The sequence below is a fragment of the Ranitomeya imitator genome, chromosome 5 (assembly GCF_032444005.1).
Source record: "Ranitomeya imitator isolate aRanImi1 chromosome 5, aRanImi1.pri, whole genome shotgun sequence".
Taxonomy (NCBI): domain Eukaryota; kingdom Metazoa; phylum Chordata; class Amphibia; order Anura; family Dendrobatidae; genus Ranitomeya; species Ranitomeya imitator.
In genome coordinates, this window is record NC_091286.1 from 634,674,551 (window position 1) to 634,696,574 (window position 22,024).

Here is a 22,024-nt window from a genome sequence, read left to right on the forward strand (position 1 = left end):
CGGGTCCGTTAGCACAACCATTGACAGCAATGTGATTTTCAGGTGTAGCGCATCGCTAGAGCGTGCCATTTTCGGCTCGCGCTAGCAAGGTGCCATTCTCTTGTGGCGCGCCTCAGACGCTGCTTGCAGCGTCCGCGGCGCGCCCGAGGTCCGATCCCCGATCTTCCAGAGCGGGGACGTTAACGCGACCACTAAACACGACACCTAAAAAGACATTGTGTTAGCGCAATCCGCTAGTGCTAAACGGATTTCCCTAACGCAATGTGAACCTAGCCTTAGGGAAAAATAATACAATTAAAAAAAATGTATTTATTTCCATTTTCCGGTTAGGGTTAGGGTTAGGGTTAGGGCTAGGGTTGGGGCTAGGGTTAGGGTTTGGATTACATTTACGGTTGGGATTAGGGTTGGGATTAGAATTAGGGGTGTGTCTGGGTTAGGTGTGTGGTTAGGGTTACAGTTGGGATTAGGGTTAGTGGTGCGTTTGGATTAGGGTTTCATTTATAATTGGGGGGTTTCCACTGTTTAGACACATCAGGGGCTCTCCAAACGCGACATGGCGTCCGATCTCAATTCCAGCCAATTCTGCATTGAAAAAGTAAAACAGTGCTCCTTCACTTCCGAGCTCTCCCGTGCGCCCAAACAGGGGTTTACCCCAACATATGGGGTATCAGCGTACTCGAGACAAATTGGACAACAACTTTTTGGGTCCAAGTTCTCTTGTTATCCTTGGGAAAATAAAAATTTGGGGGGCTAAAAATCATTTTTGTGGGAAAAAAAAGGATTTTTATTTTCACGGCTCTGCGTTGTAAACTGTAGTGAAACACTTGGGGGTTCAAAGTTTTCACAACACATCTAGATAAGTTCCATGGGAGGTCTAGTTTCCAATATGGGGTCACTTGTGGGTGGTTTCTACTGTTTGGGTACATCAGGGGCTCTGCAAATGCAACGTGACGCCTGCAGACCAATCCATCTAAGTCTGCATTCCAAATGGCGCTCCTTCCCTTCCGAGCTCTCCCATGAGCCCAAACAGTGGTTCCCCCCCACATATGGGGTATCAGCGTACTCAGGACAAATTGAACAACAACTTTTGGGGTCCAATTTATTCTGTTACCCTTGTAAAAATACAAAGCTGGGGGCTAAAAAATCATTTTTGTGAAAAAAAAAAAATTTTTTATTTTCACGGGTCTGCGTTATAAACTGTAGTGAAACACTTAGGGGTTCAAAGTTCTCACAACACATCTAGATAAGTTCCATGGGAGGTCTAGTTTCTAATATGGGGTCACTTGTGGGGGGTTTGTACTGTTTGGGTACATCAGGGGCTCTGCAAATGCAACGTGACTCCTGCAGACCAATCCATCTAAGTCTGCATTCCAAATGGCGCTCCTTCCCTTCCGAGCTCTGCCATGCGCCCAAACAGTGGTTCCCCCCCACATATGGGGTATCAGCGTACTCAGGACAAATTGGACAACAACTTTTGGGGTCCAATTAATTATGTTACCCTTGTGAAAATACAAAACTGGGGGCTAAAAAATTTTTGCGAAAAAAAAATAAATTTATTTTAACGGCTCTGCGTTATAAACTGTAGTGAAACACTTGGGGGTTCAAAGCTGTCAAAACACATCTAGATAAGTTCCTTAGAGGGTCTAGTTTCCAAAATGGTGTCACTTGTGGGGGTTTTTAATGTTTAGGCACATCAGGGGCTCTCCAAACCAACATGGCGTCCCATCTTAATTCCAGTCAATTTTGCATTGAAAAGTCAAATGGCGCTCCTTCCCTTCCGAGCTCTGCTATGCACCCAAAAAGTGGTTTACCCCCACATATGGGGTATCGTCGCACTCAGGACAAATTGCACAACAACTTTTGTGGTCTAATTTCTTCTCTTACCCTTGGGAAAATAAAAAATTGGGGGCGAAAAGATCATTTTTGTGAAAAAATAAGATTTTTTATTTTTACGGCTCTGCATTATAAACTTCTGTGAAGCACTTGTTGGGTCAAAGTGCTCACCACACATCTAGATAAGTTCCTTAAGGGGTCTACTTTTCAAAATGGTGTCACTTGTGAGGGGTTCCAATGTTTAGGCACATCAGGGGCTCTCCAAACGCAACATGGCGTCCCATCTCAATTCCAGTCAATTTTGCATTGAAAAGTCAAATGGCGCTCCTTTCCTTCCGAGCTCTGCCATGCGCCCAAACAGTGGTTTACCCCCACATATGGGGTATCGTCGCACTCAGGACAAATTGCACAACAACTTTTGTGGTCTAATTTCTTCTCTTACCCTTGGGAAAATAAAAAATTGGTGGCGAAAAGATTATTTTTGTGAAAAAATATGATTTTTTATTTTTACGGCTCTGCATTATAAACTTCTGTGAAGCACTTGTTGGGTCAAAGTGCTCACCACACCTCTAGATAAGTTCCTTAAGGGGTCTACTTTCCAAAATGGTGTCACTTGTCGGGATTTCAATGTTTAGGCACATCAGGGGCTCTCCAAACGCAACATGGCATCCCATCTCAATTCCAGTCAATTTTGCATTGAAAAGTAAAGTGGCGCTCCTTCCCTTCCGAGCTCTGCCATACGCCCAAACAATGGTTTACACCCATATACGGGGTATCAGCGTACTCAGGACAAATTGGCCAACAATTTTTGAGGTTCAATTTCTTCTCTTACTCTTGGGAAAATAAAAAATTGGGGGCGAAAAGATCATTTTTGTGAAAAAATATGATTTTTTATTTTTACGGCTCTGCATTATAAACTTCTGTGAAGCAATTGGTGGGTCAAAGTGGTCACCACACATCTAGATAAGTTCCTTAGGGTGTCTACTTTCCAAAATGGTGTCACTTGTGGGGGGTTTCAATGTTTAGGCACATCAGTGGCTCTCCAAACGCAACATGGTGTCCCATCTCAATTCCTGTCAATTTTGCATTTAAAAGTCAAATGGCGCTCCTTCCCTTCCGAGCTCTGCCATGCGCCCAAACAGTGGTTTACCCCCACATATGGGGTATCAGCGTACTCAGTACAGATTGTACAACAATGTTTGGCATCCATTTTATCCTGTTACCCTTGGTAAAATAAAACAAATTGGAGCTGAAATAAATTTTGTGTGAAAAAAAGTTAAATATTCATTTTTATTTAAACATTCCAAAAATTCCTGTGAAACCCCTGAAGGGTTAATAAACTTCTTGAATGTGGTTTTGAGCATCTTGAGGGGTGCAGTTTTTAGAATGGTGTCACACTTGGGTATTTTCTATCATATAGACCCCTCAAAATGACATCAAATGAGATGTGGTCCCTAAAAAAAAATGGTGTTGTAAAAATGAGAAATTGCTGGTCAACTTTGAACCCTTATAACTCCCTAACAAAAAAAAATTTTGGTTCCAAAATTGTGCTGATGTAAAGGAGACATGTGGGAAATGTTACTTATTAAGTATTTTGCGTGACATATCTCTGTGATTTAAGGGCATAAAAATTTAAAGTTGGAAAATTGCGAAATTTTCAAAATTTTCGCCAAATTTCCGTTTTTTTCACAAATAAACGCAAGTTATATCGAATAAATGTTACTACTAAAATGAAGTACAATATGTCACGAGAAAACAATGTCAGAATCGCCAAGATCCGTTGAAGCGTTCCAGAGTTATAACCTCATAAAGGGACAGTGGTCAGAATTGTAAAAATTGGCCCGGTCATTAACGTGCAAACCACCCTCGGGGCTTAAGGGGTTAAAGGGAAGGTGCCATCAAAAAAAAATTTTTTTCAGAAATTGTAAAAATGTAAAGAATTAATGATTACATTTTCTTAAAAAATATTATCATTTGTTTATAATTTAGTAAAATATGAAAAATAATTTGAAAAGTTTTGGAATTTCCACTTTTAAACACTAGGGGGAGCAGCTGCTGAAATTTCAGAAAAACCTAGTGTACAACTAGCTCACATTACTGCACTGCAGTAAATATGGGCGGAGTCTGCTGACGTGTGTGATGTCTCCTCTCCTCCCCTCCTGGGTGTTTGCTAAGGGATTAGAGGATGATATTCAGGAACCCAGTGAGCAGCCATTTTGTTGGTGACTGCAGAGTATGGCTGCTGTCATACTAGCAGTATTTGGTCAGTATTTTACATCAGTATTTGTAAGCCAAAACCAGGAGTGGAACAATTAGAGGAAAAGTATAATAGAAACATCTGTTCCACTTCTGTATTTATCACCCACTCCTGGTTTTAGCTACAAATACTGAGGTAAAATACTGACCAAATACTGATAGTGGACACATACCCTTAGGCTACTTTCACACTAGCGTTGTTGGCTGTACGTTGCAATGCGTCGTTCAGGAGAAAAAACACATCCTGCAAGGTTGTCTGCAGGATGCGTTTTTTCCCCATAGACTAACATTATCGACGTATTGCCACACGTCGCAACTGTCGTGCGACGGTTGCATCATGTTTTGGTGGACCGCCGCCACAAAAAAAGTTACATGTAACGTTTGTTTGTGCGTCGAGTCCACCATTTTTGACCGCACATGCACGGCAGAAACTCCGCCCCATCCTCCCCAGACCTTACAATGGGGCAGCGGAAGCGTCGTAAGACTGCTTCTGCTGCCCACGTCGGACATTTCTTTCAAAGCATGCGTCGGTACATCGGCCCGTACCGACGCTAGTGTGAAAGCAGCCTTATACTGACAAGTAGACAGTCACCAAGGATGGCAGGCAGCAAGGATTCTGGGAGATATGTGGTGGAGGGAGCAGGGTGACAGCAGCACAGAGTATTTCAGGAGAGCAGTGTGCTGGTCTATAGGGACCCCCTGTTCGGTGTGCGGAGCAGCCAGGGATTGTACATAGAGCGCTGTCTTTTATACACATGGATGGACCGTCTGCTCCACAGAAATCCAGGAAACATTTCTGCGGATTGATGGCCTGTTCTGATCCAGACTTTGCATGCAAACCCCATTCCCCTCCTCAGATCCTGTCTTCTCCATCCTGTCCTGGCGATGTGTGAAAGCGAGGTGACAGGCGAAGTACGGGGTGACACTGGGAAGGAAATGTAGCCATATAATAACAATAAAAATGAGACCCCTCTCTTCAGCTGCCTCACCAGCCCTGACTGCACCTAACTGGAGGTCACGCTGTCCCCTCTATTACCCCAGACCTGCATGCAGGTGCTCAGCCAGAACCACCATAGAATGGGTCCGCTTTCTGAAGATAATACTGCCATAGTATTCTCACATAATACCGCCATATAGATCACACATAATACTGCCATAGTGTTCTCACATAATACCGCCATATAGATCACACAATACCACCAGTGTTCTCACATACCGCCATATAGATCACACATAATACTGCCAGTGTTCTCACATAATACCGCCATATAGATCACACATAATACTGCCAGTGTTCTCACATAATACCGCCATATAGATCACACAATACCACCAGTGTTCTCACATACCGCCATATAGATCACACATAATACTGCCAGTGTTCTCACATAATACCGCCATATAGATCACACATAATACTGCCAGTGTTCTCACATAATACCGCCATATAGATCACACAATACCACCAGTGTTCTCACATAATACCGCCATATAGATCACACATAATACTGCCAGTGTTCTCACATAATACCGCCATATAGATCACACATAATACTGCCAGTGTTCTCACATAATACCGCCATATAGATCACACAATACCACCAGTGTTCTCACATACCGCCATATAGATCACACATAATACTGCCAGTGTTCTCACATAATACCGCCATATAGATCACACATAATACTGCCAGTGTTCTCAAATAATACCGCCATATAGATCACACAATACCACCAGTGTTCTCACATACCGCCATATAGATCACACATAATACTGCCAGTGTTCTCACATAATACCGCCATATAGATCACACATAATACTGCCAGTGTTCTCACATAATACCGCCATATAGATCACACAATACCACCAGTGTTCTCACATACCGCCATATAGATCACACATAATACTGCCAGTGTTCTCACATAATACCGCCATATAGATCACACATAATACTGCCAGTGTTCTCAAATAATACCGCCATATAGATCACACAATACCACCAGTGTTCTCACATACCGCCATATAGATCACACATACCACCAGTGTTCACATACTGCCATATAGATCACACATAATACTGCCAGTGTTTTCACAATACCGCCATATAATTCTCACAATACTGATCAAGCATAATACCACCATACAGATCACATAATACCGTCATATAGATCTCACGTAATGCCATAATACAGCATGACGCCCGCAGCTCCTGTTATCGCACACATTGAGTTGTGTGTGCAATGGGGAAAGATATGCAGGGGGGAGAGGAGTGCATAGGAGAGGATTAGATACACGGTTCACCAGACAGTATCACACAGGAGAGGATTAGATACACAGCTCAGCATATCACACAGTATAGGATTAGATACACAGCTCAGCAGACAGTATCACACAGGAGAGGATTAGATACACGGCTCAGCATAATATCACACAGTATAGGATTAGATACACGGCTCAGCATAATATCACACAGGAGAGGATTAGATACACGGCTCAGCAAACAGTATTACACAGGAGAGGATTAGATACATGGCTCAGCATAATATCACACAGGAGAGGATTAGATACACGGCTCAGCAGACAGTATCACACAGGAGAGGATTAGATACACGGCTCAGCAGACAGTATCACACAGAAGATTAGATACACGGCTCAGCATAATATCACACAGTATAGGAATAGATGCATGGCTCAGCATAGTATCACACAGGAGAGGATTAGATGCATGGCTCAGCATAGTATCACACAGGAGAGGATTAGATACACGGCTCAGCAGACAGTATCACACAGAAGATTAGATACACGGCTCAGCATAATATCACACAGTATAGGAATAGATGCATGGCTCAGCATAGTATCACACAGGAGAGGATTAGATGCATGGCTCAGCATAGTATCACACAGGAGAGGATTAGATGCATGGCTCAGCATAATATCACACAGGAGAGGATTAGATACACGGCTCAACAGACAGTATCACACAGGAGAGGATTAGATACACGGCTCAGCAGACAGTATCACACAGGAGAGGATTAGATACACAGCTCAGCAGACAGTATTACACAGGAGAGGATTAGATACATGGCTCAGCATAATATCACACAGGAGAGGATTAGATACACGGCTCAGCAGACAGTATCACACAGGAGAGGATTAGATACACGGCTCAGCAGACAGTATCACACAGAAGATTAGATACACGGCTCAGCATAATATCACACAGTATAGGAGTAGATGCATGGCTCAGCATAGTATCACACAGGAGAGCATTAGATGCATGGCTCAGCATAGTATCACACAGGAGAGGATTAGATGCATGGCTCAGCATAATATCACACAGGATAGGATTAGATACACGGCTCAGCATATCATCACAGGAGAGGATTAGATACATGGCTCAGCAGACAGTATCACACAGTATAGGATTAGATACACGGCTCAGCATAATATTACAGGAGAGGATTAGATACACGGCTCAGCATAATATCACAGGAGAGGATTAGATACACGGCTCAGCAGACAGTATCACACAGGAGATGATTAGATACACGGCTCAGCAGACAGTATCACAAAGGAGAAGATTAGATACACGGCTCAGCATAATATCACACAGTATAGGATTAGATGCATGGCTCAGCATAGTATCACACAGGAGAGGATTAGATGCATGGCTCAGCATAGTATCACACAGGAGTGGATTAGATGCATGGCTCAGCATAATATCACACAGGATAGGATTAGATACACGGCTCAGCATAATATCACAGGAGAGGATTAGATACACGGCTCAGCATAATATCACAGGAGAGGATTAGATACACGGCTCAGCAGACAGTATCACACAGATTAGATACACGGCTCAGCAGACAGTATCACACAGGAGAGGATTAGATACACGGCTCAGCATAATATCACACAGTATAGGATTAGATACACGGCTCAGTATAATATCACACAGGAGAGGATTAGATGCATGGCTCAGCAGACAGTATCACACAGGAGAGGATTAGATACATGGCTCAGCAGACAGTATCACACAGGAGAGGATTAGATACACTTCTCAGCAGACAGTATCACACAGGAGAGGATTAGATACACTTCTCAGCAGACAGTATCACACAGGAGAGGATTAGATACATGGCTCAGCACAGTATCACACAGGAGAGGATTAGATACAGGGGCCAGCAGACAGTATTACACAGGAGAGGATTAGATACTTGGCTCAGCACAGTGTAGTGATAGATGCACGGTCTGATGTCCTGTGAGGATCTACAGTGAGGTCGAGCAGCACAGAGCCTCCCATCCCCCTCTCTTACCTCTCTGCAGCTCCTGATGGAGGACATCAGATGGCAGCACTCCTTCACCCTCTCAAGGGATTACAGCCACACACCAGAGGACAGGGAACGCCGCTGAGTGTGAGGGGAGACAGATGGAGCTGCCCCTCTAACAGCACAGCTCTCAGTCACAGTGGAGCTCACAGGTACACTCCACTGTAGGCTGAAGCAAGATGGTGCCGACCTCCTGCCTCTGCTGTGATGTGGAGACCGCCCAGGGGGCGTGGCCACATCAGAGCAGAGAGAAGCTGAGCTTATAATTGTAGCTAATGGGTCGGCTCCCGACCGCAGCCTCCTATGTCCAGGGCAGCCGTAATTGGCACAGTGTAAGTGTCGTGCTGGGACTCTTACACTGCTGCAAAGCAAAATGGCGGCGCCCAGTGGCTGCAAAAATAATTAATAATAAAAAAGATATTAAAGTTAAAAAAAATAATTTTGTATTAAAAATAATTGTTTATGTAAACAATTATTTTTAATACAAAAACAAAATTGCGGCACCTTCCCTTTAAAGCTTGATTTCTCAGCACTGGCACATTGGATCACTACAAGACGGGCATAATTTTTTTTGTTGTTCTATGACCCGTACGGCCCTACCACTAGTTTTATGGGTAAAATAATTGCCACGGGTTCCTTCTAATAGAACTCAGCTGCAATACCAGATACAACAAATGGACAGGGTGGCGCTGTTTCTAGAATATGGCAGCCATGTTTTTCTAATTCCAGACATCCCTTTTAATTACAATAACTTGTCTTTCTCGATGGCGACTATTCCAATCCTACAGACCCCCCATGAGAACGTGCAGCCTTATTTTTAGCTTATCCGTCTCTTACAATCTGCTTCATTATTTATTATCTGGCTTTGGTGATTACAAGCACACAATGCCATTCGTCTTTCTCCAACCTTGGAAGATTTGCTTTCCGTTTAGGGGATATCATTCTCCTAGATTAGATTATTGATTGGGCGCTGTAATTACCTGTTTCTGTCCAGCCATTATATCGCTGATATCGGCAATAGAAGGACCCGGCGTCTTCACTTCCACCTGGGCTTTATCAGGGGGGATTGTACTTGGGTCAGCAGGTTATTCGCCCGTAAATGTACAATGCATTGGAGAAATCCCAGGGAAGGTTTCTTACAAAGTTAAGAGGCCGTGTTTTTACTTCTGAGAAATGTTTCATTTAGAAGGTATTGATTGCTGATTGTATACATAATACATGGGTTATGTAGTGAAAGCCGACACAGGCAGAAAGGACAGCAACAAGAGAAGGTTTACTCAGGACAACAAAATATCAATCTACAGCGCCTTGAAAAAGTATTCATACCCTGTGAACTTCACAACAATTTTTCACATTATACTCACAAATTTAGAAGTATTTTATTGGGATTTCATGTCAACACAAAGTATAAACTATCTGTGAAGTGTAAAGGAAATGATATAAGGTCTTCTAAATATTTTAAAATTATAAATCAAATTATTGAGAGGAGCATTTGTATTCAGCCCCCAAGGTCAATAATTTGGAGGACGACTTTTCGCTGCAGTTACTGCTACAAGTCTTCTGAGGTCTGTCTCTCCAGCTTTGCACATCTAGGAGGTGACATTTTTCCCCTTCTTTGCACGCTCGCTCTCACTCAGTGAGATTAAATGGAGACGTCTGAACAGCAATTTTCAAGTCTCTCCACAGATTCTCGAAGAGATTTAAGTCTGGACTGTGACTGGGCCATTCACACACGTGAATATACTTTGATGTAAACTTTGTAGCTCTGGCAGTATGTTTAAGGCTGTTGTTCTGCTGGAAGATGAACGAACGCTGCAGTCTCCAACAGGTTTTCCTCCTTGTACTTAGCTCCATTCATTTTCCCATCAACTCGGACCAGCTTCCCTATGCCTGTGGAAGAAAGGTCCCCCCCATAGCATGTTTCTGCCACCACGTGTGATGGTGGGGATGGTGTTTTCAGGGTGATGTGCAGTGTTCGGTTTCCACTACACATAGCGTTTTGCATTTGTCCCAAAAAGATTTACTTTCAACTCATATGTCCAGAGCACCTTTTTCCACATTCCTTCATCTCCACATAGCTTTTAGAAAATTGCAAACGGAACTTCTTATGAATTGCTTTTAAAAAAATGGTTTTCTTCTTGCCACTTTTCCACTAAGGGCAGATTTGTGGTGTATACAATAGTTGTCCTGTGGACAGATTCTCCCATCTGATCTGAGGCTCTCTGCAGCTCCTCCAGAATGGCCATGGGTCTCTTGGCTGCTTGTCTAATACTCTCCTTGATTGGGATGTCAGTTTAGGTGGACGGTCATGTCTTGATAGGTTTGCAGTTGTGCCATAATCCTTCCATTTTTGGATGATGAATTGAACAGTGGTATGTGAGATGTTCAGAGTTTGGGCTATTTTTGATTACCCAACCCTGCTTTACTCTTCTCCACAACTTTATCCCTGATCTGTCAGGTGTGCTCCTTGGTTTTAGTGATGCAGTTTGATCCCTAATGTTCTGTTCTCAAACAAACCAGTGAGTTCTACGCAGAACAGCTGTAGTTAGACTGAGAATAAATTACACACTGGTGGACTCAATTTACTAATTATGTGACTTGTGAAGGCAATTGGTCACTCAGGATTTTATTTAGGGGTATCAGACTACACAGGGCACATCATACTTAGAGGTATACAAAACAGCTTCATTTTAGGCTATAAGCCAATAACGTGAGCGGGGTGCTACTACTAGACGACAGTGCCAACTGGCAAGATTAACAAGAAGCGGCAAAAACTGGTGCTCTGATCTTGTGTACCAGACCTTGGTGTACAAAACACGGCAGAAAACGAGGGCTCGACCAGATCCTAAATGTGCTATGTTCTAAAATCATTATTATCAGTACACCACTAATAATCTAACACCATTACTGCAGCACAATCTCAGGTGGCGGAGCAGAAACCTACAACCCTATAGCCCCCATGGAGTATTATGCCTACAAAAAGGTTTTCACAATTTTCCCCCGCAGGACCCCCCATATGTATAGTGTGGTGCCCCTGTTAAAGTATGATGCTGCCACAGTGCTCACAACACAGCATGATGTACCTACAGGTACTGCACACGCTGAGGCTCTCGGTCATCTCAACACAGTATAATGCCCCCCATATCCTCCTCATAGAGAAGGATGTTCCCAAAGAATGATACTCCCACAGCTCCCTCCTACAACTATTAGAAGAAGAGCAAAAAGGAAATAAAACACCTCGCCCTTCTCCCCAAGTCAGTGCAGATAGTGAGTGAAGTGAGGCGCCACTTGGCAGGTGAAAAATCTAGTGATATTACCAAACTTGTGGCACGGTTACTCAGACACATCAGCTACACGGTGCAGCAGGGAGCCGACGGATCCGTCCTCCACCATGGCATTCAACCTTATGTCCTGGGGATGTAGATACCGCTGAAATCAAGGTGCCAATTTAGAGATAGGATAAAAAGCGGCAGGGTTTGGCACAAGGCCCCCTCAACCTGCGGCTGCGTGGTCTGCCTCTGTTAGGCTACATTCACACTAGCGTTGTGCGCCGCTGCGTCGGCGACGCAACGCACAACGCACGCAAAAACGCAGCAAAACGCACGCAAAAACGCTGCGTTTTGCGACGCATGCGTCGGTTTTTGCCGAAATTTGGACGCAAGAAAAATGCAACTTGTTGCGTTTTCTTGGTCCGACACTAGCGGCAAAAAAGACGCATGCATCGCACAACGCAACAAAAAAAAAACGCATGCGTCCCCCATGTTAAATATAGGGGCGCATGACGCATGCGTCGCCGCTGCGTCGCCCGACGCAAACGAGCATAACGCTAGTGTGAACGTTACCTTAGCATCTGCACACACCTGCCAGGATATATCCTCAATTGTCTGGAGTCGCACATCCTCCAGGCAGATATGCCCTAATATAACATCATCAGCTATGATCACTCCCTTTAATAACGCTCCATCATTATAGCCAACTGATGGCACACAATCATTGTCTGGAATTAAGACTGTGCTTACAATTTTCATCTGTCAGTTCAGTAACAATCTTTCCAGGACTGGTTCCAAAAAGATTGTATGTCCTTCACCCAATGCCATGGAATATGTATGGTTTGTCTAAATGACAGATGTCCAAAAAGATTGTTAAGCGGCTAGGGTTGCACACGAATGACCATTCATTCACCAGCCGCTCAGCCATAAACCTAATGTATATATTCACCTTTAGGCTCTATGTTCACAATGCTATTACCAGGTTCATTTATAAGCAGGTCCCGTTGATTTAAAATGGGGCCTTTAAGGAGGACCTGTCTCTTGCCATAAATATTTAATTGGTGTAAATGCCTTTGTTCGCCTGAATCTGGTCTTGTTTGTCTTTGGTTCCTACGCCTTCCCATTCTTGAGATATGGTCCCTTCTTGCTCTATATAAATCTATTATTTTTTTGTCAAAAGGGCGTGGTCCTCCAGAAGACGCCCACTGAGAAGAGTTTAGGACCAAGCCCACTTGACCAACAGCACGGGTTACATATATAACGAAAAGAAGGGCATATCTTCAGAACAGAGAGGCGTAGGAACGAAAGAAAGACAATGTCAGATTCAGGAGAACTGGGGCATTTACATCAGGAGCAAACAAAAAATTATAGCAAGTGTAGAATTCCCTTTGCTTTAATGTTGAGTTTTCAAAATAGCAGAGAGAAAAAAACTAGAAACACAAAAATTGTAAAAATAAAACTAAAAATGCAGATGTGAGATGAGAACACCCTGGAGCGTGAGTGAACAGAAGACTGGTAGCAGTGGTTGTTATATCTGTATAGTGGCGAGCACTAAAGCGCCCCCTTGTGTTCCCCTTCCATATTGGGGCAAATTTACTAATCCAGTCCAATATTTAGACAGTCTAAAATGTGCTGAATTTATCACAAGGAATGATCACATCTGCATTTCTAGCACTTGTGTCTACCTGTACGTCACTTCTTGGTTGTCTACTTTTGGCGCCACTTTTTGCCACCTAATTTTTAGTGGCTGGTGTAACACTTTACACACTCTCTTGTTAAGTCAGCTGTAAAAATGTCTAAAGCCCACGATAAAAGGGTGTGAAACTTGATGCAGCTGTATGTGACAAAATGCAGCAATCATTTAGTGCCTTGTCTGCTGAAGTGGTGGTGGCACTGGTAGGTGTACTCCGTGGTCTGTATGACGGACCAGCCAGCAGTCTGGATATGTCGGTGCGTTACCCAAATCCCAAGTAACAAGGGGAATGATAACAACCAGACGTCAATTTCTCCAGGGTTAGCTGCGCTCAGAATACAAAGTAAGATGAAGTTACATTACGGCAAGCCTAAGAGGAAGGCCCTTACTTGCGACCAGTGTGCCGGGTAAGTCTGATGATCAGCTTCCGAGCTTCATCTAAACTTGACTGTGTCTCCTTCACAAACGAAATGGGTTTCTGCAGTCCGTGCTTCTCCAGGATCTCAGACACACTGTGAATACAAGCAGCATTACATGATCACTAATAGAAATTGGCCGGCGTCAATTTATCAAAGTCACAATCAATTTAAGGGTTACTTTACACATTTAAAGTATTATAATATATTTTCAATGCTACATGAAGTCATTAGTGTCAGCGATCTATGTATTAAAAAAAAAAAAAAATAGAAAAAAAGTATGCTTAAAGCCTAAAAAAAAACAATTTGCTTACAACCTAAAAAAAAGACAAAAAAGCAACTAAAAATAACCTATATGCATAAAACCTATGTAAAAATACAAACAAAAAAACAGTCCACTCAGCATACGTTATGTGTTTTACAGAGGTACTCCTGCTTGATCTACTTAATGGCATATTCACTGGCTGTATCAAAGACATACAGCACAGGGTCTATTACCAAACCCAACTTTTAGTACAACAGGGGACCTTTAAACCCATTTACCAGATGTTGGAGGAACAACCCTTCCCCCAGACCAGTCCAGTTTCAGCACTTGTAGTCAAACCCTCTGTTTCACTGACGTTCTTCTTCATTCCAGTACTGCTGTGAATTTAGAGCGTATGCAAGATGTCTTCTCTGGATGTCACCTCCTGAGCATACGCAGAGAGTAGGCTGTAGCGATGCTCAAGAAGAGGCGAGCAGAAAGCATATTACGCACATGCGCGAAAATTGCAGAAGTGCTGGAACAACTGGAGTAGCAGGAAAGGACATCAATCATTTCTGGAGGGGGTGTAATTACAGGTACTGAGTCCATACTACACCAGGAAAGGAGACACCCGGCTGGACTAGCACTTCGTCATTTGCATACACCGTGTGCAGAATTATTAGGCAAGTTGTATTTTGATCACATGATACTTTTTATACATGATGTCCTACTCCAAGCTGTTCAGGCTTGAGAGCCAACTACAAATTAGGTAAATCAGGTGATGTGCATCTCTGTAATGAGGAGGGGTGTTGTCTGATGACATTAAAACCCTATAGAAGGTGTGCTTAATTATTAGGCAACTTCTTTTCCTTGGGCAAAATGGGTCAGAAGAGAGATTCGACGGGCAAAAAAGGCACAAAATAAGTGCCCATGAATTGAGGAAAATCAAGTGTGAAGCTGCCAAGATGCCATTTGCCACCAGTTTTGCCATATTTCAGAGCTGCAGCGTTACTGGAGTAACAAAAAGTACAATGTGTGCAATACTCAGGGACATGGCCAAGGTAAGGAAGGCTGAAAAACGACCACCTTTGAACAAGAAACATAAGATAAAACATCAAGACTGGGCCAAGAAATATCTTAAGACTGATTTTTAAAAGGTTTTATGGACTGATGAAATGAGAGTGACACTTGATGGGCCAGATGGATGGGCCAGAGGCTGGATCAGTAAAGGGCAGAGAGCTCCACCCCGACTCAGACGCCAGCAAGGTGGAGGTGGGGTACTGGTATGGGCTGGTATCATCAAAGATGAACTAGTGGGACCTTTTCGGGTTGAGGATGGAGTGAAGCTCAACTCCCAGACCTACTGCCAGTTTCTGGAAGACAACTGCTTCAAGCAGTGGTACAGGAAGAAGTCGGTATCGTTCAAGAAAAACATGATTTTCATGCAGGACAATGCTCCATCAGATGCCTCCAACTACTCCACAACGTGGCTGGCCAGTAAAGGTCTCAAAGAAGGAAAAAATAATGACATGGCCCCTTTGTTCACCTGATCTGAATCCCATAGAGATCCTGAGGTCCCTCATAAAATGTGAGATCTACAGGAAGGGAAAACAGTACACCTCTCGTAACAGTGTCTGGGAGGCTGTGGTGGCTGCTGCACGCAATGTTGGTCGTAAACAGATCAAGCAACTGACAGAATCTATGGATGGAGGCTGCGGAGTGTCATCATAAAGAAAGGGGGCTATATTGGTCACAAATTTTGGGGGGGTTTGTTTTTGCATGTCAGAAATGTTTGTTTCTATATTTTGTGCAGTTATATTGGTTTACCTGGTGAAAATAAACAAGTAAGATGGGAATATATTTGGTTTTTATTAAGTTGCCTAATAATTCTGCACAGTAATAGTTACCTGCACAAACAGATATCCTCCTAAGATAGCCAAATCTAAAAAAAAAACACTCCAACTTCCAAAAATATTAAGCTTTGATATTTATGAGTCTTTTGGGTTGATTGAGAACATATTTGATGACCGGTAATAAAAATAATCCTCTAAAATACAACTTGCCTAATAATTCTGCACAGTGTATGGCAATTGCTAAGATAAAAGTGGTTTCAGTACACATATAAAAGGTAGGACTATGACAACAACAGAATGCAAAAAGATGGCTCTACAGTGTAGAGGTGGAAGTTTGGAAGTTTTGGAGAACTTTGACAGATCCCTTTTAGTGACGAGAGAACATCCTCGAGCTCATGTTCGGCTCTTCAATTATCGGAGCTATGGCATTGGAAGTAGCCGAAAAACAAGCGTTTTCTTATTATTCAACTGTATCAAATCCTCTTCCAGGATAGATCTGGCCTATGGATCTTCCGATCTGTTACCTTCAGTTCAAGATATTAATTATATGCCTAGGAGAATTTCTGATCATTCCTCATCAGTAATTCAAGTGAGGATAGGTCCCCAAACAGTTCTAAAATCTGGCATATGCATCCTGCCTCGCTCGATTTCTCGGCGGTCTCTGAGGAAATTCATATTGCACATGTTAATTTGTGGGCTCACAATACGGATCACCCAAACCCATTAGTTACATGGGATGCCAGTAAGACATCTACAAGAGGGGAGTTTATTTCTGGTGATGCTGGTCAGAGGCGTTAAAGATAGGGAGATGTCTCGGACTACTGAGGACCAGAGCAGGCATATACTAATGCTCCCCAGCCCTCCTGTAAGAAGCCATGGGATCATTAACAGAGGTTATTAATTATTCTGGCCAAGGAGCAAACTCAAAAGCACTGTTGTCAAAGGAGGTGTCATGCGGCTGCAGTGCAGTATAGCGCAACCTCCACCAGGGGGATGCTTGTGAGGGACGTGAGGCTGCACACACAGAGTAGCACCACATAGCAGCAGCACAGGCGTTACCAAGTGCCGAGAGAATGGTCAGACAAGCCGAGTCAAAAATCTGTCAGAAGTAGAAGTACCAGAGGTTGCAGGAGTACACGTGGTCAGGAACAAGCCAGGGGGTTCAGCAACGGTCGGAAGCGGATAAGACAAAGACAGAAGGCAGAAGCGAGTCTGAAAACAAGCCAAGTCAAAACCAGGGAATCAAACAACCTTACAGGGAAACACTGGAAAAGGGCAGACAGAGGGACTCAACAGACATGGAGCAAGTCAGGAATCACAGCATTACAAATCAAGATGTACCAGAGTCAGGTACAGAGTCAGAATTATAGCCGACACAGCCAGTAGGATGCATCGGAGCAAACCTGAACCAAGAATGAGGCAGAGCAAAGTTAACCCTTGACATGATCCGCCCGTAAAAAGGGCAGACAGGACAAAACCCTGGATAGGATCATGACAGTACCCTCCTCTCAAGGGGGGGGGTCACCAGACCCCCAGGCTTCCCAGGATAACATGCATGAAACGACCGAACCAATAGAGCAGCATGGACAGATTGTGTTGGGGCCCAAGATCAATCTTCAAGACCGTAACCGCTCCAATGGACCACATACTGAAGTGAACTATGGACCATGCTAGAATCCACAATCCGTTCCACTTCATACTACATACACTTTGCTACTGGAAGGAGGGAGATCAGTGATAAAATCCATGGACAAATGAGTCCAAGGTCTATCCGGAATTGGCAATGATACCAGTTCCTCGGCCGGCCGGTTATGGGAGCTCTTAGCACGGGCACAGGTATCACAAGAAAAAACACAGCGATATCAGAGGGCATGGAGGACCACCAAAACAGCCAAGCAATGGCTTTCCGGGTGGCTAAGATCCTCGGGTGTCCACTGAGAGCAGAATCGTGGAACTCCAGGAGAACACTCAACTGGTACTGAACCAGGACAAAGAGCTTATAATCAGGGAATTAGGGAGGAGCAATAGGCTGAGCCTTCCAAACCTCCTGCTCCAATTCAGAGGATACCCCCACAACAACCACCCCATGCTGAAGAATGGAGGAAGGAGGTTCGGGGGGGTGACATCGGATCAAAACTGCGAGATAAGGCATCCGCCTTGACATTCTTGGAACCAGGCCGAAAAGTGGTTGAAAAATGAAAACAAGAAAAAAAAGCAACCAACTAGCCTGTCTAGGAGTTAACCGTTTGGCAGATTCAATGTAAGACAGGTTCTTGTGGTCCGTAATCACAGTGATCCGATGAACCGCCCCCTCCAAAAAATGCCTTCATTCTTCAAAAGCCAATTTTATGGCCATTAACTCCCGGTTACCAACATCATAGTTTCTCTCTGCAGAAGAAAACTTCCGGGAGAAAAAGGCACATGGTCTTAAATTAGTCAAAGTAACGGGTCCCTGAGACAACACCGCCCCTACTCCTACCTCTGATGCGTCCACCTCTGCAATGAACGATTCAGATGGATCGGGCAGAACCAATACAGGAGCAGACATAAAACACTTCTTTAATGTAGAAAATGCTTCAGCCGCCAAGGGTGACCAAACTTTGAGATCAGCCCCCTTGCGAGTGAGATTGGTTGAGTGGATTGACACCTGAGAAAACCCCTTGATGAATTTTCGATAATAATTGGCGAAACCCAGAAAACGCTGCAGCTCCTTGAGGACTCTGGGTTGCACCCAATCAACAATGGCCTGTACCTTTACGGGATCCATCCTAAATCCATTGGTAGAAAGGATGATCCCCAGAAAGGAAAGCTCCTGGACACAAAAGAAACATTTCTTGGGTTTAGCGAATAGAGGATTTCCCTGTAACCTGTGAAGAACAGAAAGTAAATGACCAAGGGGGGGATTCCTTGTCAGGTGAGAAAACAAGGATATCATCCAGGTATACAACCATAAAGCGCCCGATAAAATCAGAAAAAACATCACTCAAAGTTCTGAAACACCGTGGGCACATTCGTGAGACGGAAGGGCATGACCAAATTTTTACACAGACCCTCGGAGATGAGAAATGCCGTTTTCCACTCATCCCCTTCCTGAATGCGGATAAGGTTATATGCTCCTCTGAGACCAAGTTTGGAAAACCACTTAGTCCCAGACAATTGGTTATAGAGATCAGGAATGAGTGGGAGAGGGTAGGTATTTCTCATCACAATTTTATTTAGCTCCCAGAAATCTAGGCACGGGCGTAAACCACCATCTTTTTTCTTGACAAAAAAGAATCCCACAACCACAGGTGAGACAGAGGGACGGATGTGACCTTTGCGTAGACTATCAGAGACACAGTTTTTCATAGTGGTGCGTTGCGGGCCAGAAAGATTATCAAACGGGCTTTTGGCAATTTAGAACCCGAAATAAGATTAATGGTACAATCATAAGGACGATGTGGTGGCAAGACCTCAGCCTCTTTTTCGAAGAACACGTCTCCAGAGTCATTTATATACTCCGGAATACCCTCCGGACTAAAGGCAGACACAACAACAGCAGAAAGACAACCATTGGAACAATTAGGATCCCCCTTAACAATATCACGAGATCCCCAGTCTATAACAGGATTATGCCTCTGTAACCAGGGGAACCCCAACACCAGTCCCACAGGAAGATTATTCATAACACAACATGAAATTCGTTCCTGGTGCAAGGAACTCCTTAGAGACAAACTTAATGACATTTTGAGCCAACGGTGTCTTATCAATGGTAATGATATGGATGGGAGTCTCTAGCCTAAGGGTACCGTCACACTAAGCGACGCTGCAGCGATACAGACAACGATGCCGATCGCTGCAGCGTCGCTGTTTGGTCGCTGGAGAGCGGTCACACAGACAGCTCTCCAGCGACCAACGATCCCGAGGTCCCCGTTAACCAGGGTAAACATCGGGTTACTAAGCGCAGGCCCGCGCTTAGTAACCCGATGTTTACCAGCGTAAACGTTAAAAAAACAAACACTACATACTTACCTTCAGCTGTCTGTCCTCCGGCGCTCTGCTTTCCTCTGCACGGTCAGCCGGAAAGCAGAGCGGTGACGTCACCGCTGTGCTTTCTGGCTGGCCGGCGCTGACCCAGGATGCAGGAGGAGTGCAGAGAAGCAGAGCGCCGGGGACAGACAGCGGAAGGTAAGTATGTAGTGTTTGTTTTTTTAACGTTTACGCTGGTAACCAGGGTAAACATCGGGTTACTAAGCGCAGCCCTGCGCTTAGTAACCCGATGTTTACCCTGGTTACCAGTGAAGACATCGCTGGATCGGCATCACACACGCCGATCCAGGGATGTCAGCGGGAAGTCCAGCGACGAAATAAAGTTCTGGACTTTCCTCAGCGACCAACGATCTCCCAGCAGGGGCCTGATCGTTGGTCGCTGTCACACATAACGATTTCCTTAACGATATCGTTGCTATGTCACAAAAAGCAACGATATCGTTAACGATATCGTTATGTGTGAAGGTACCTTAACTGTCCCTAACTTTAACTTGGACACGAGATCAGAGTCAATGAAGTTCATGGAAGATCCACAGTCCACAAAAGCTGAAGTGGATGCAAAACCACCTTCATAACACAGTTTCACCTCTAACAAAACTTTTTGAAATGATGAAAATGGTACATAAGAGTCTGGATGACGACCTAGACAACCACCCAGACTCGGCAGCTTGTTACTCGATGGACAAGAGGGGCAGTCCTTCTTCCAATGTCCCGGATCTCCACAATAAAAACATAATTTACCATCACGTTTTCGCTTCCTCTCTTTCTCCTTAAAGTTGGTGGCATCAACTTCCATAGTCTCCTTGAATAACATCACCTCAGACTTGGCAGGCAATACAGGAATCTCACACTGGATAATTCCTCTTTCCCGTAACCTCCGGTCCATACGAATGGCCTGGGTCATGGCCTCCTCCAGAGAACTGGGTGGCATATGGAGGGCCAGCGCTTCCTTGAGATGATCTGAAAGTCCTCTTCCGAACAGGCATCTCAAAGCAGATGTCACCCCAAGACACCTCAGTAGACCACCGTCTAAACTCAGAACAATACTGTTCAGCAGTGAGTTCATTCTGGGATAGACCCATGATCCTGTCTTCTGTTACCCTCACCCGGTCTGGTTCATCATAAATCAGTCCCAAAGCCTCAAAGAATCTGTCCACAGACACACGTTCAGGGGCAGAAGCAGGTAGAGAGAAAGCCCACGACTGAGGTCCCTCGCGCAGTAAAGAAATGATTATCCCCACCCGCTGACTCATCTCCAGAAGATCGGGGTCTAAGGGTATGTGCACACGTTGAATGGTCCACTGCGGATTTTTGCGCAGTGGATTTGATAAATCTGCAGGGCAAAAACGCTGCGTTTTTGCTGCAGATTTATTGAGGATTTACCGCAGTTTTTTTGCGGATTTCACTGCGGTTTTACATCTGTGGTTTTCTATTGGAGCAGGTGTAAAACCGTTGCGAAATCCGTAGAAATAAGTAACATGCTGTGGAATGTAAACCGCTGCGTTTCCGCGCGTTTTTTTCCGCAGCATGGGCACAGCATTTTCTGTTTCCCATAGGTTTACATTGTAATGTAAACTCATGGGAAACTGCTGCTGACCCGCAGCAAAATCCGCATCGTGTGCACATAGCCTAAGGGTATGTGCACACGTTGCAGATTTTGCTGCGGATCCGCAGCGTTTCCACAGCTGCGAATCCGCAGCAGTTTCCCATGAGTTTACAGTACAATGTAAACCTATGGGAAACCAAAAACGCTGTGCCCATGCTGCGGAAAAAAACGCGCGGAAACACAGCGTTTTTTTTTTTCCGCAGCATGTCAATTCTTTGTGCTGAATCCACAGTGTTTTTACATCTGCTCCTATAGAAAACTGCAGATGTAAATCCGCAGTGTAATCCACAATAGAAAATACGATAAATCCGCAGTAAAAACCGCAGCGGTTTTCGCCTGCGGATTTAACAAATCCGCTGCGGAAAAATCCGCAGAGGAGCTCTATACGTGTGCACATACCCTAAGAGAGATCCATAGAAAACAGAGCAGAGGGGAAAAAAATGGAGAATTCTCTTTACATATATGGTCAGCTATAATGTCATGCTGCTGCAGTGCA

At 44.2% G+C, this 22,024-nt stretch overlaps 1 protein-coding gene across 1 annotated transcript in view; it reads right to left on the reverse strand.

Annotated features, from left to right (window-relative positions):
* NBAS (NBAS subunit of NRZ tethering complex) overlaps positions 1 to 22,024 on the reverse strand; it is an 854,371-nt gene that overhangs the window by 602,846 nt on the left and 229,501 nt on the right. The window contains exon 28 of the mRNA XM_069728113.1: positions 13,770 to 13,892. Coding sequence (XP_069584214.1) covers positions 13,770 to 13,892 — 123 coding nt within the window. The remainder of the gene's footprint in view (positions 1 to 13,769; positions 13,893 to 22,024) is intronic.